This window comes from Filicampus tigris, chromosome 1 (genome assembly GCF_054856515.1).
Source record: "Filicampus tigris isolate MCC_2025a chromosome 1, RoL_Ftig_1.0, whole genome shotgun sequence".
Taxonomy (NCBI): Eukaryota; Metazoa; Chordata; class Actinopteri; order Syngnathiformes; family Syngnathidae; genus Filicampus; species Filicampus tigris.
The window spans coordinates 6,696,989-6,711,553 of NC_141217.1; the positions used below are offsets into that span (position 1 = coordinate 6,696,989).

Below are 14,565 nucleotides of genomic sequence, written 5' to 3' on the forward strand. Positions count from 1 at the left end.
GGAGGAGTGAAATAAATCACCATGTAGCTTGCACGCACGGTACGCGCTACAGCTAAGGCCGTCCACGTAAGAAATGGTGCTTTGATGGGGGGTTTCTGGGACATTTTTTATGCCAAATACATTTTAGGATATCGAACTTGTTTGTATATCTGATTTTTGTTGCTGTTAATGATTTGGAATAGAAAAACTCTGACGAGCAATCCATGTGAATTACCCCCCCCCACACACACACACACTTTTCACTAATTCAACATAATTTTTCCCTTACCTTACAAACTGAGCATGTTACACATTACTTTTACACATCAAACTATTTTATGTGACTCCTCGTTCATTACAAAGGATATGTTGCAGACCTATCTGCGATAGGTGAAAATCTGATAGAGACCATATACAGTTGTTTTATATATATATAGTTTAACACCGACCATTAAACACAATTTAGCTGATTAAAGTACACATTGAGAAACTATTACAAGCACAACATGTATGGAAGATAACTTATGTATTGTAATAGCTTTTTTTTTTTAAATATGACTTTAAGAGGCGGTGCCTGGCGGGGTGGTGGTTGTAATTCCCATGTTAAATTTCCATGTAATTTCCATGTTAAACAAAGAGCTACGATTCACCAAAAACATCCGCGATATAGTGGGGCGAACTGCAAATACATTTTGCTAAATTTATTTTTAGTAAGTTTGTGTGTGCTGAGGACAATGTGCATTCTTTGTTTTGTTTTTTGACTTATTTTTGTTGTTGTTAATTCTGAGTACAAACTAAAAACTCCAAGAGAAGGTGACACAATCCAGGAGAAAATCATCAATATCTTTCCAAAGCAACAGAGGATCATTACCGGAGTTGAGAGAGCCGTCATTGTTGATGGAGGTTAGAACACAAGGAAGCAGCTCGCTTGCTTTCTGCTGCACCTTGTCACTGTTCAGTAGTCGAAGCTGCTGTGACGTGACGGGTGGAAAACGGTAGAACTGGAAGGTGAAATAGATGCTGGCAGGCCATTCAGGACCGATCCCCACCATTTGCATTCTGATAAAAAGTTAGAATGGACAAAATCAAGAAGGGCCATAAGAAAGAGACAGAATGCATGTTCTCTTCTGAAGATCCGAAAGGAAGTTGTCCATACATGAATTCACCCATACATAAAATCAGTTAGGATCTATATTGGAGCTCTGTACAAGTGAACAAACCCATAACATGACTTCCATTTCCTAATTAATATTATTAATTAACACATACACTGTACTGTTTCATCAGTTGTTAAATCATTCATTTAACTATTATTCATTTTCACATTCAAATAAATAAAAATTGAGAAATACATTTCAAATTGTTTCATCTACTGATAAAAAAAAATTCCTTGTCCTTTAAACAGCAACCACACATTCACAAATCAACAGGGAGAGAAACTTAAGGTTGTAAAAAACAAAGCCTTTATTGTCATTGCACACTTAGGAGATTACACTGAATTACACACTGAATAATGAAATCAACTTCCGCTCACTTGTAATGGGCTGATTAGCAATCAGCAATCACCTCTCTGTTCAATAGACAACAAAGAAAGTGCATATTGCATGCAAAACGCATGTATGCATCAGAGGGACAACCAAATTTCCTTTCAGTTTCATATTAATACATTTTATCCATCCATCATAAACATTACTGAGATGGAATACAAAGGTGAAAAATTATAATATTATTGTGATTTGCATATTAACTACAATACAATGACAATATATATAAATCTGGTATACAGTAACTTTCTTTAAAGAAGAAGCCAACCCAAATACATTTTTTTCAAGAATATGTTCTATGCAGGCGGCACGGTGGTCGACTGGTTAGCACGTCCGCCTCACAGTTCAGAGGTCGCGGGTTCGATCCCGGCTCCGGCCTCCCTGTGTGGAGTTTGCATGTTCTCCCCGTGCCTGCGTGGGTTTTCTCCGGGCACTCCGGTTTCCTCCCACATTCCAAAAACATGCATGGTAAGTTGATTGGATACTCTAAATTGCCCCTAGGTGTGATTGTGAGTGCGGTTGTTTGTCTCTGTGTGCCCTGCGATTGGCTGGCAACCAGTTCAGGGTGTCCCCCGCCTACTGCCCAAAGACAGCTGGGATAGGCTCCAGCACGCCCCGCGACCCTTGTGAGGAGAAGCGGTACAGATAATGGATGGATGGATGGATGTTCTATGCAGGCCTACTAATCGAAACAAGGCATTTTGATTAATAATGCGTTTGTGGAAATATGAGTTAAACAGCAAAATCTAGTCACTTATTTCAACTGAAAATGACATCATAGTTGCCAATCATGGCTCAGCTTCAGAAAACAGGTGCGCTGTGATTTGTCATTACCTGAGCCCTGAGCAGTTGCGATGTCATTTTCAGCCGACAGAAGTGACAAAATGGCCGCCCCAGAGATGGCTAAAAACGAGTGAATTAACTCTTATTCCACAAACGCAATATTTATCAGAATGCCTTGTCTCAACTAGTAGGGCAGCATAGAATATATACTGGAAAAAAATACATCTGGGTTGACTTCCACTTGAAAGGATTCATTGTGATGGATGAATGGATGAAAATAAAAGAGCACATACACAGCAATAGTGTGTTTTGGAGAATGTGCTGTGTTTGTATTGTATCTCTCGTGAATTCATCTGAGAAGGAAGCTAAGTTTATCGGGGTCTGCCTTTGTCCTGTTTACAATTTTTAATAAGCTAGCAATTTTCTTTTTTTCCAACAATGTGTGTTTTTTTAACATATGTTCCTGCTAAATTTGGATGAAAATCAAAAGAATCTATATTCCATCATTATTTCATGATAATTTTTAAACAAATACTGTGCCCAGTGTTCTTAGGGAGGGTAAAATAAGTAAGCATATATTATCTTAAAGGATTGTTTTATACATGTACACAGTACAGCATTAAAAGCCTTTATTATAGATTAAAAAGGGTGAGATTATTAATAGGGAAAGTTGCATTATTGTTATTTCTAATAGTTTGACTATAGTCGTAATTTCATTGGTGAAAAATTGGTGGCCGTTGGCTCTCTCGTGTCTTTCTTGAGGGAATACGCAGTCGTTTGTCACCCAACTGTTAAAAGATGATCATGCTTTAAATGAACTTGATTTTCTAATTCAATTCACTTTCAATGTAACCTCACACATTCCTTAATGAACTGACAAACCAGCCTCACATAGGAAGTCACCACATTGATGTGAGGATGCTGCACTCATTGTGTGGGTCATATAGAACTAGTGTACACAATTCTGTCTGCTGTCATCTCCAGTAGGAAGGGTGTAATAGGATGCACACTGCTTATTTCTCTGTTTTAACAGCATGTACATTTAACTGAAAACAAGGCTAACATATTCTGAGTGCTCATGCACAGAATGTCATGGTGGTATGATGAGCTACAACAAAGAATGGGCTTATTAAACTGCTGACATTGCACACGAAAAGAGAGAAGGACACAGTAGTGCGAGTGGTGTGTTCAGCACGCATCTTCCACTGTCACTGAGAGGGCGCCGGCTTCGGGGCCTTTGTGACGGCTTGCTGACAGAGGCTGTGCTGACAGGAAATGTGTTTTTGCGAGAATTGTGAGCATATGTGTGCGTGCGGTGTATGAGCATGCAGCGGACATGTGAGTAGAGGATGACTGACAGAACTTAATGCCTGAGTGCGTTCTGTATCTTGGCCGCAGCTCAGCAGGAGGGGAATGGAAAAAGAAACTCGGCTGTAGGCAGATTTTTTTTTTCTTTCTTGGATGCAATTGAAAAATGCAAGGATTCACATTTGGAGTGCATGATCAGAAGTGTGAAAAAGGAAACTTTTACTTTAATGTATTTTCGAACAATAGCGGTCGCCCCCCCACCCCACCCCGCCAAAAAAAAAAATCACGTTTTCATTACTGTGTTTTACCCATTAGGGCCTAAAGTGCCTGGCTCTACAGCTCCTCGAAACCTAAGGTCATCTTTGGAATCATCCTCGAAACCTGAAGTTTTCCCAGAAATTCAACACCTACAAAATAATTGATATCTCAGCCCCTGTAGCAGACAGAAACATAATTCCGAAAGAATTTGAGATCTGAGACGTGGCTTTCTCACAGGTCCGAGTTTATTAATCTTTACTGTTGCAATTGAATTGAATGAATTGAATTGATGTAAAAATAAAGTGACAGTGCAAGAGAAGCACTATTTTTAATTAAAAAATCGAGTGGTAATGACCATCCTCTACTCTGTTACAAAGATGTCGATATCGTCATTGTCGACAAACATATTCCTTAACCACATATTCCACTGGTTCAAAGTGCACAAGCGCGCACCTTTTTTTTCATTGCCGTTACTTATTTGAGAGCTCCGGTGATCGACGACGTCTGCCATTATGACTCGAAATAATTCCAGAACATTCTCCCCGGGCTCATGACACCATCACGTGTATATTCTGATGCATTTCATTGGTTAAGAGAACGACTTTATGACGGCTTTAAGGGCAGAAAGATGCAACAGTGCTCCCGGCTCTAGTGGTAGAAATGCGGTTATGCTCTCCCAGCCTTAATGGGTTAAATGATACTTGTTTTTGGTCTAAATTAAATGAATGCACTAATTAACTAAGCATAATCCTTTCCAGTGGCTCAGAAATAAGTATACTGTAGATGAGTGGAGTTACATGAATTACATTACAAGACAAATGTTGGAATTTAAAGACAACAATGTTGTAATATTACAAATATGACTTCATTTAGTCAAGTGTCAAGGTTCACCACATAATGGTAACCGAAACAATCTGATGTCAGACGACACTTCTGATTAGATAAATGAACAAAGTGTGTCAATCCGCTAGGTGTTTCTCAGAAACAGACCAACCTTAACACTATTACATAAAACCGATGCTGATGATGGTTTTGATGTGAGTTTGACTATTTCATTGTTTGTGATTCAGTCTAACTTGCAAATGCCCTGAAGAAAACAAAACAGCACGTATGCAGTACACAAGCTGCTGTTAATAATATCACAAATGACAGTATTGTACACTTTTACCTTGTAAATGCAAGAAACTGGAAGACCAGAAGATTCTCCTGCAGAGGATCCATTTCTTCACAGTGCGGATCAAAGGGCACCGGTTCCGTGGGGTCCAAGACTTCTGCCACCTGCCCTCTCGAATCCACAATGTCGGGAAAGCCAGCAGAGTAGAGGTGGGCCAGTGAACTCCTGGAACTGACTGTGGACAAACTTGGAGGAGAAGCGTTACATTAGATTGAGAAGGGTTCAACATGAGATTGAGTCTAGCACTGGCGACAAAAGCTATCGTATAACAAAACAAAAAATCTGCAGTATATGTTGCTATTAAGGATCTTGCAAATATGTTTATTGCCTGCTGCAAAGGCCTCAGTCGGGTGATTTGCAGTAGCGTATTGCTCCCCCACCGCTCAGCTATACTCGCATCAGTTTGTGCCAGTCAGTTTTCCTCAAACTAAGACCCCATGGAAAGCATCATTCGGAACAACTAACAAACGGTAAGGGAACACATTTTATTTGAGCTGGAGACTTAGGGCAGCAGGCAAGAAAAAAGATTGCTGCAGCAAAGTGAAGACCAAAAAGTTATACTGCATAGGCATAATAACAGACTAAAATAACATTACCACGTGTGTTCATCGCTGGCTGCATATCCTCAAAACAACGATGTGGCAATGACAAATCTGTTCTTTGATCACCCAGATGGTATTAGCTAGGGAAGCTTGAAACCCCAGCTGACAAGTTACTAGAAGGTTGATACTGGGTAGTGGAAAATTGGTATTTCATGTTACGCTTTTCAGGCACCACAAGTTACCTTATTTTCGAACCACATTTTTTTGGTGGGGGTGGGGGGGGGGGGGGTTGGTTGGGGAGGGGGGGGGGGACCGTTCCATCCACGGAATCATTTTCTTTATCCCTGTAAAGTCAGAAGAGCGCTGGCGCCGATCTCGTTTAGCCTTTTGCTCATAATTTAGCAGAGCTTAACTTCAATTTACGGTACTCATTCCGTTACAATCAGTTTCAACGTCAGTCTCGACTTTCCCCAAAACTACAATGAGGGTGTCACCAACATCCATCAAGCACAGGCACCGTGAGAGCGCTTGGAGGGAAAAGACAGAGGGTGCTGCAGTACACCCTGAGGATTTCCTCGCATAATTGTCAGTTATGGCTAATCATAGCAACCACCTGTCTTGCGGCAGCCATAGCACCATTCATAACTTCTACTGTCAACTGTGACACCCAATACAGCACACAGATGGCAGGCTAAAATGTGAGCACAGGACGATGAATGTTAATGTTTTGGATATTGTTTGGGCTTATCACAAAAACATTGTCCGCGCCCAGTTTGTAAACATATAATTCCCAGGGTGTAACAGAATGAAGCCTTGATCAAACTAATTATGGTGACAACAGTGAGGCTGGTGGATTATTGCATTTTCTCTCTCTGACGTGGATTCAATTTCATACATCCGCCAATTCGATTCAATTCAAACTATATTTACGTTCAAGGCAGTTAATTCAAAATGGTTTAGGTGGTAAATGTCTTTGTTTTTGTCAAACAAATGAGTCATTCCACACTAAAAACGTTCTGCTTCCCAAAGAGGAGGCAGAGATGTTTCAGTCCACTGAAGTGAAGTGCAGCATGTCTAAATCCACACTGTAGGCTCACAAAGCTGTTTCTATGCAAGTTGCTTGTTTACAGACTCTCTGTACTAATGCAAGATCTTGTTTCTGTGTCAGAGTGCCCATTATTTTCCGGGGCGCAGTCCTTTCTGTCTAGACTATTGGCACATCCCTTGGCATTCTGCTTTACAGATGGATTAAATAATAAAAGTTCCATATAAAAGCCAACTCCGCTGTGATCATTACCCAAGTAAGAGCAGCAAAAGCAGAGTATAAATGGGCTATTTGTGGAATTCTTCCACCTAAGAACACCCATCCACCCATTATCCATACCGCTTATCCTCACAAGGGTCGCGGGTGTGCTGGAACCTATGCCAGCTGTCTTCAGGCAGCGGGGGACACCCCAAAGTGGTTGCCAGCCAATCGCAGGGCACACAGAGACAAACAATCACACACACATAATCACACCTAGGGGCAATTTAGAGTGTCCAGTCAACTTAGCATGCATGTTTTTGGAATGTGGGAGGAAACCGGAGTATCTGGAGAAAACCCACGCAGGCACGGGGAGAACATGCAAACTCCACACAGGGAGGCCGGGGGGATTGAACCCACGACCTCTGAACTGTGAGGCGGACGTGCTAACCAGTCGAGCACTGTGCCGCCCCACCTAAGAACGATACTATTGAATTACCCAGAACAACCACTGTCAATTATTAAGACGGCCGATACTGCAGTTGATAGCAACAGAGTGACTTACAGATCTAATGAATGGCTATATACACCGAGACACATTAAAGAGGGTTTTATATGGCTTCATTGATGACTTTGGCAGACAAACAATGACTAATGCTACTAAAACATTCACTACTCGAAGGTTCAACTACTCGAGGAACAAAAAGTGATACAAATGTATTGTTGCAATGGTCCTTCTCAGGATAAACACATTACATGACCATCTGCTGGAGTTACCACCATTCTGTTAGATTTGTAGCCAGAGAGAGAGAGAGAGAGAGAGAGAAAGAGACTGAAACAACTCTATAAATCAATTTAATTATGTATTAATCTGTGTTATTATTTGTGTTTTACACATCTACAAAATAGTTTTTGCTTTACCTTATTTATGAAACTGTTTTTATTTTGTTTCCACAATTACACATCTTTATTTTTACCAGTACTTGTTATTATTCATTCTTCATATGTATGGCACTTTGACTGGAAGCTCAACTCACTCTAAATCGTCTGTGGTTGTAAGTGTGAATGGGTGTTTGTCTATGTGTGACCTGTGATTCATAGGCGGCCAGTTCAGGGTGTATTATTATTATTATTATTATTATTTTTTTTATTATTATTATTATTATTATTATTATTACTGTTATTACTATTATTTTTAAAATTTTATTATTATTATTATCATTGTTAAATTGTTAAAATTGTATTGGTATGACTTGGTGCCTGGCTGGATCTTACTTTCTAGCTGATTTTTTTTCTTTGTGAAAGATGATGAAATAAAATTTTTAATTAGCCTTTACATCTACAGGGGTATGATGCCGTTGACCTGCACAATTTTAAATCCCAGTAAAACTAGTGGCCGTCATTCAGCCGCGCATGAAAGTTGGTGACAAGGGGATTTTTGAGACCCAATGGTAGCCCAAAGCAAAAAGTACCAAGGAGGCCCTCCTCCCCCCAAAAAAAAGAAAATATATATATATTTTTTTTTTATAAATAACTGTTCCTGATCTTTATGAACAGAAATTCTAGGCACAGCAGAGGCATTGAGGGGATCCGGTTTGGTGGCCTCCGTATTGCATCTCTGCTTTTAGCCCAATTAAGCCGCCATCTTCAACTCCCACTGGAGCGGTACACAGCTGAGCCTGAAGCGATTGGGATGGGAATCAGCACCTCTGAATCAGAGACCATGGTCCTTAGTTGCTAAAGGGTGGGGTGCATTCTCCAGGTCATGGATGACATCCTGCTCTAAGTGGAGGAGTTTAAGTATCTTGTGGTCAACAGGCAGATTGGTCCAGATCTGCAGTGATACAAACTCAGAATTGGCCTGTGGAGGTAAAGTAGTAGATCGATTTAGCAGTCAATCTACTGTACATTCCCACCGTCACCTATGGTCACGAGCTGTGGGTCGTGACCGAAAGAACAAGATCCCGGATACAAGCGGCCGAAATGAGTTTTCTGACAAAGGTGTCTTGACTCTTGCTTGGAAATCGGGCGAGCAGCTTGGTCAGCCAGGAGGCAATCAGAGTAGAGCCGCTTCTCCTCCGTATTAAGGGGACCCAGGTGAGGTGGCTCGGGCATCTAGTTAGGATGCCTCCTTGACACCTTCATAGTGAGGTACTCCTGGCAAATTATTATCATGTGTATCGGTCATACAATGTACAGTATAAACACGAGAAATGATGCTATTTGTATGTCCTACTTCCATTTGTAGTCTTTAAAGCACAGCCAGGCAAAGAGTGTGCACGGGCACATGCTGCGCTTAGTCACCAACGTCCTATCTGCCTGTAGCACTGACAGAAAACAGTGTAAGCCAGACGCTATCTGTCTGGTGACTGGCAGTCCACCCAGTGCTCCTTTTGATAAGGAGACTTTTCAAAATGTGGTCAGGGACAGAGGAGGTGTAAGGAGCATGAAAAGGATTTTTAAAAAATGCAACGTATGGGTGTTTGTCACTCAAAGGCCATTTACTTCAAAAGGCACACAGACTTTGAACAAACCTAACACTTTCCCAAATGAATTGAGAATAATTGATATTAAAGACGGAAAATATATCTATTTTGCCTGGATCTGAAATGAGTCCGATTCAAGTGGTTGTAATATATAATTAATTATCAGGACAGCAAGAGATAACGGTCAGCTTGCCTGCATCATCAGAATTAGAATCAGAATCACCTTTATTATATTAGGAATTTAGCTCTGGTAGTATGGCACACTAGTATTGCAGTAACAAGCAACTACGAAAACCAAAAACTTGACATATAGGTAAAGAAAGTCCTTCGATAATGTAAGGGTACTATTGTGCAGTAGTACCACGCAATGACAGCTGTGCAACAATGTGGAGAGTCCTAAGTGACCAGTCGCAATCCACGTACTGCAACTGTGGGTGTGCAATTATTCAGAAAGTCCTTGAGCGCTTTAAAGTGTCTAGTGCTGTGGATTATTGATCCATGACAGTCGCTCAGGTATGTAGAAAGCTGAAGCTACAATGATCCCTGCGGTAAATAGTTCTAGTCGTAGTTTAAAGGTCCCAGATTCAAATCTTGGCTCAGGTTCGAGTTTGCATATTGCTTGTGTGGGGCTTCTCCATCGTACTCTGGTTTCCTCCCCCATTCAAAAAACATGGATGTTAGATTAATTGAAGAGTCTTAATTGACCAGAGGTGTGAATGTGAGTGTGAAAGGTTTCTTGTTTATATATGCCTTGTGATTTGTTGGGACCGGTCCAGGGTGTCAGATGGAATTGGCTACAGCTCACTTGTGACTGTAATGAGCACAAGCGTGAGAGAGATTAGATTAATTAGCTGTCCATTGTTATAGTGAACAGGAGTAGTGATTTTGTATTCTAGGCAAGTGGGTCCAGATCCAAAAGTTGGTGCTGTGGTAAAGCATTTTAAAGTCAATACAGGATAGTGACTTAATAGGAAAATTCTGTGTATGCAAAACTAAACATCAATATATCTTGCATTTTTACTGCATATGTAAATCATTGCACGCTTTTGTGTGTGGACACTACACATACTTTAAATGATACTGTAAATTATTTTGTTTCAATGTGAAGTTAGACTACATTTACTTATGTGTTTTTTTTACTCATGGGTCTTTTTTTTTCTTTTTTTTTACTTGTGCACACACCTTGGTGCAGTCACGCCCACTGTGATGACAGGAGCATGGACAGGAGTGAACGGGAGCTCCTCAAGTTGGTCTTCCTCCTGTTTAGCTGAATTTGTCACCTCCTTCACTGGATGATGGTCCATCCCAAGGTGTGTAATACTGCTGACAGTTGAGCAGGCCTAAAGAGAAATGGCATGCAATGATGCTGATAATAGTGAGAAAACACAACTGCAATAATGAACATATTACAATTAAATGTGACGGTGTCAAAACTGCGCATTATCATTTTGTTAGTAAGCGCCGTCATTTTGACATAAAGTAACTCTTGTATTGGATCTCATTAGGTCTTGCAGGTGTACCTAATGAAGTGTCCGCAGGGTGTAGATGCCTAATGCCTGTGGGTGAACATGGTCCAATTAAGCAGAGACAAGGCAGCTTTCATAGGCAAAGTGCTGATACTGTGCTGCACATAGCTACAACTGGGAGAGCAGGTTAGCCTTACTTCATTTGTGGAAATTATTCAGTAATTAAACACAGCGCAGTCTAGCTGACGTCTTCATTTCTGCTTTTCCCTGGCTGAAGTGATGAGACTCTGCAGGTCCATAAAGATAGTTAACAGTTACACCCAGTTAGCTACGTTCTCATGTAGTTTCCATGATCATGTTTGAGAGCAAGAGGTTTCAATTAGACAAATCGGCTGAGAGAAAAATATATGACCCAGTGTCGTGATTTACAGAAATATGCTCTGAACATTTTGAGAGATGGAAGGTGATACAGAAATGCATCTGAAAATGTAAAAATAGATGAAAAGATGAAATCTGCTGCAGACAGCATCTTCAGTATTTCCAATGGTTTGGGGCTCAAGTTTAGTTGTGCATGTGTATTCAGCACAAGTGGAGCACTGTAAAGATGCATCTTTGAACTCACTGACTGCCTGTGTATACTTTCATTGAAATGATTACGCATCATGCTGTGTGCAGCCTCAAGGCTGCCTTTCTCACTGTATGCATGTGTACGTACCGCCGTATGTATGTTTTGTGCGTGTCTGTGAACGATCAGGGAAGGAGATCTTGCAACGTGTGATGGCCATTGAGCCGGCGCCATTAGGGAGGGCTGGAGAAGAGAAGGAAGTGACTGTTGCCACGGCAACCATGAGCTGGAATGGCTGATGGTCGGGTAGTGTGAGGTGGCTGTCAGTTGAGACAGCGATAGCTGAAGGGAAACACAGATGAATAGTCATTATCGTGTTTCGCCATGTTATGTCACTATAGCTTGTGATTGTTTTGTTAATATTGTGTTATTATGAAGAACAAGGGAGAGAGCCTTGTACTTCCATCTCAAATGACAACAACGGAAAACATTACAAATAATGTTCATGAAAATTCAGACAGTGGATTCAGAAAGGACAAGATGCAAATAAAACCCCAGAAGAACCTCAATTGTGATGTGAACAGGTGTTGTTAGGCTTGTCTGGAGGAAAAAAAAACTAATTTACAGCATGGAATCAAATCTTATTCTCGTTTCACCATCTCATCAAACCACTCAGATTTTAACGTCTCCTTAAAACGGCATCATCTCTGATGTAAAACGTGCAGTAGGCAGTCAAGTTTCTCTGCCAAAAGCTGAAGAGACACTTTCACAGCACCATCATTAAAGTTAAAGATCCAGAATATGTCTATTAAGAAGTACTTGACTGGCTAATTGTACGATGTAATCTGAAATTTAAACTCAATATACTTTCAAACTGTCACAAATAACAGTGATCCAATGACTTTCTTCACTGCTAATACAAGGCTAAACAAACTTTTACTCTGAGGAGCAATTTTGCTAATCATTGACTTAATTTGAGCAGCAATTCACCAATTTTGAGGAGAATTTTTTTGCAGGTTAATCTCAGGGACCTGAAGCAAGGGTTTCATTAAACAATATAAAGGAGCGGTTGAACGTAAGGCGACAGCTATCGAATATTTCAGTATTCAAGTATCTACTAATAAATCTATAGAATAAGCATGTATTCAAATGAACTATAGTAAATCCCCCTGCGTCGCGGGTTCGGGTACGCAGTTGGGGTATTCTGCATTTTGCCTGTGTGTGTACTTATTAATTTTGCATTTTGGCCTTTGCCAGCATTTTGCTGCGTTGTTATGAGTTTCAATTCTACACGTCAAAATAAAATATCTTTATCTATTGATATGATATGTATCTTATTTTGGGGCGTGAAATAAATGACCATTACTCCATTTCATATGGCACAATCAGAATTCGGACCGATCAAATTAGACATGAATTCAAGGTACAGTAGTTGAAACATGGCATTCTGATTCATATTGCATTTGTGGAATATGAGTTTGGCAGCAAAATTCACTCCTTCTTAGCCATCTCAGATGGCTGCCCCGGCCATTTTGTCACTTCTGTCTACTGAAAATGACATCGAAGTTGCTCAGGGCTCAGGTAACGACCAATCATAGCTCAGAAAACAGTTGAACTGTGATTGGTCGTTACCTGAGCCCTGAGCAAATTCGATGTCATAAAATGGTTGGACTTTGCTATATTCCATAAACACAACATTCATCAGAATGTCCTGTTTCAACTAGTGGGCCTGCATAGAACATATTCTTGAAAAAAAATATGTTTGAGTTGACTTCGCCAGGAAGTACAGTAAAGTATATCCTGCTATGGAAGAACAGAGTAATCTGATCAATGTTCCTCTCTAACTGAATGATGCTTTCACTTGTCTCTGCCTGGATATAAACTATACTGACTTGAAATAGGAAACACATCTTTATGAGAGATGGCTCTGAACCGTGCTGAGTCGTGAAAGGGACATTTTACGGCCCTATTTTCGTGCACAGCACAACTCTAGCGTAAAGTGCTGTGCGCATGGGTGGAGTTTTCCATATTTTGGTATTTTCGTAGACAGGTGAAGTTAGAGGCATTTACATCGTTTGAGTGAACAGAGCCGACCGACTTGCTTACTGGCCAATTGAAGCCACTTTTCTCATTCTCTTTAAATTCAGCGCAGGAGAGGCGCGCACAATCTTTGACATGGCAGAGGCCGAAACTGACTCGGGAGTACCAATATTTTTTCCCACCTGTGTTTATACATCACTTTTGGTGTACATGTTAACCAACAGGCAGCAATGTTGTGTTGCTCTTGTGTTCCTGTGTATAGATTATTCTCCACTTCATTGTTGTAAGAGTTTTCCCCAGGTATTGCCTTCCTCCCAATTTCCACAAACATGCATGCTAGATGAGTCTAAATAGTCCATAAGGGTAAATGTTGATGTTACCTGCGATTGATATGCAACATGTCTAGGGTGTACCCTGCCTCTCGCCCAAAAGTTTGCTGTCAGCTCAATGAGTACATACAGTATAATAAATGGATGGATGGATGAATGAATGTTAATTATAATCTATGCTGCTTCCACAGAAGTCCAATCTCTTCTCTTCCACACTAACAATGCCAAAGACAATGTACAGTGGGTGCGGAAAGTATTCAGACTCCTTGAAATTTTTTACTTTCTGTGCCATTGCAGCCATTTACCAAAAAGCTTCTAAAATGTTGTCAGTGTGTTGGGGAAGAATTGTATCCTGTGGAAACGACGAAGCCAGTGTGATTTTAAAGAACAAAACGTGTCGAAGTAAAGTACACAAAAGAACATATTAGCAAGGTGTCAGGAAGTGACTATCAAGTCAAAGCGTGAAGAATTGGAGCTGACAGAGACTAAATGCAGTATAAGCGATAATAGACTTTTCTACACTCAAACTATCCTTTCATTCCTCCATCCATCTACAATTTACATTGTTCATGCCGTTTAGGGTAGCAGGATAGGACAAAGCTTGCAGTATAACACGTTAAGCTCAAAATTTACCATTTCAAACTACCATTTTAAGATGAACTGAACTATGCCACTGGGTGAAATTGTTTTTATTTTTCAATACTCTTGTTGAGTTTTCTTTATAGTTGAGATTGCTCTTGGGTTATCCTTAGGCCAAGGGATGAGGACAACATAACCATACTGAACGCTAAGAAAGTACTGCATCTCAAGCACTGTACCACATAAACATACGAAAATTCTAGGGAATA

General features: G+C 40.4%; 1 protein-coding gene across 5 annotated transcripts in view; it reads right to left on the reverse strand.

Annotated features, from left to right (window-relative positions):
• Positions 1-14,565, reverse strand: part of nphp4 (nephronophthisis 4) — a 182,771-nt gene that overhangs the window by 52,520 nt on the left and 115,686 nt on the right. For all 5 annotated transcript variants that reach the window (XM_086049388.1, XM_086049379.1, XM_086049397.1 and 2 more), the window contains 4 exons: positions 11,499-11,690; positions 10,500-10,657; positions 5,041-5,232; positions 851-1,038 (listed from right to left, as the gene is read on the reverse strand). In XM_086049388.1, the coding sequence (XP_085905514.1) occupies positions 851-1,038; positions 5,041-5,232; positions 10,500-10,657; positions 11,499-11,690 (730 nt within the window). The remainder of the gene's footprint in view (positions 1-850; positions 1,039-5,040; positions 5,233-10,499; positions 10,658-11,498; positions 11,691-14,565) is intronic.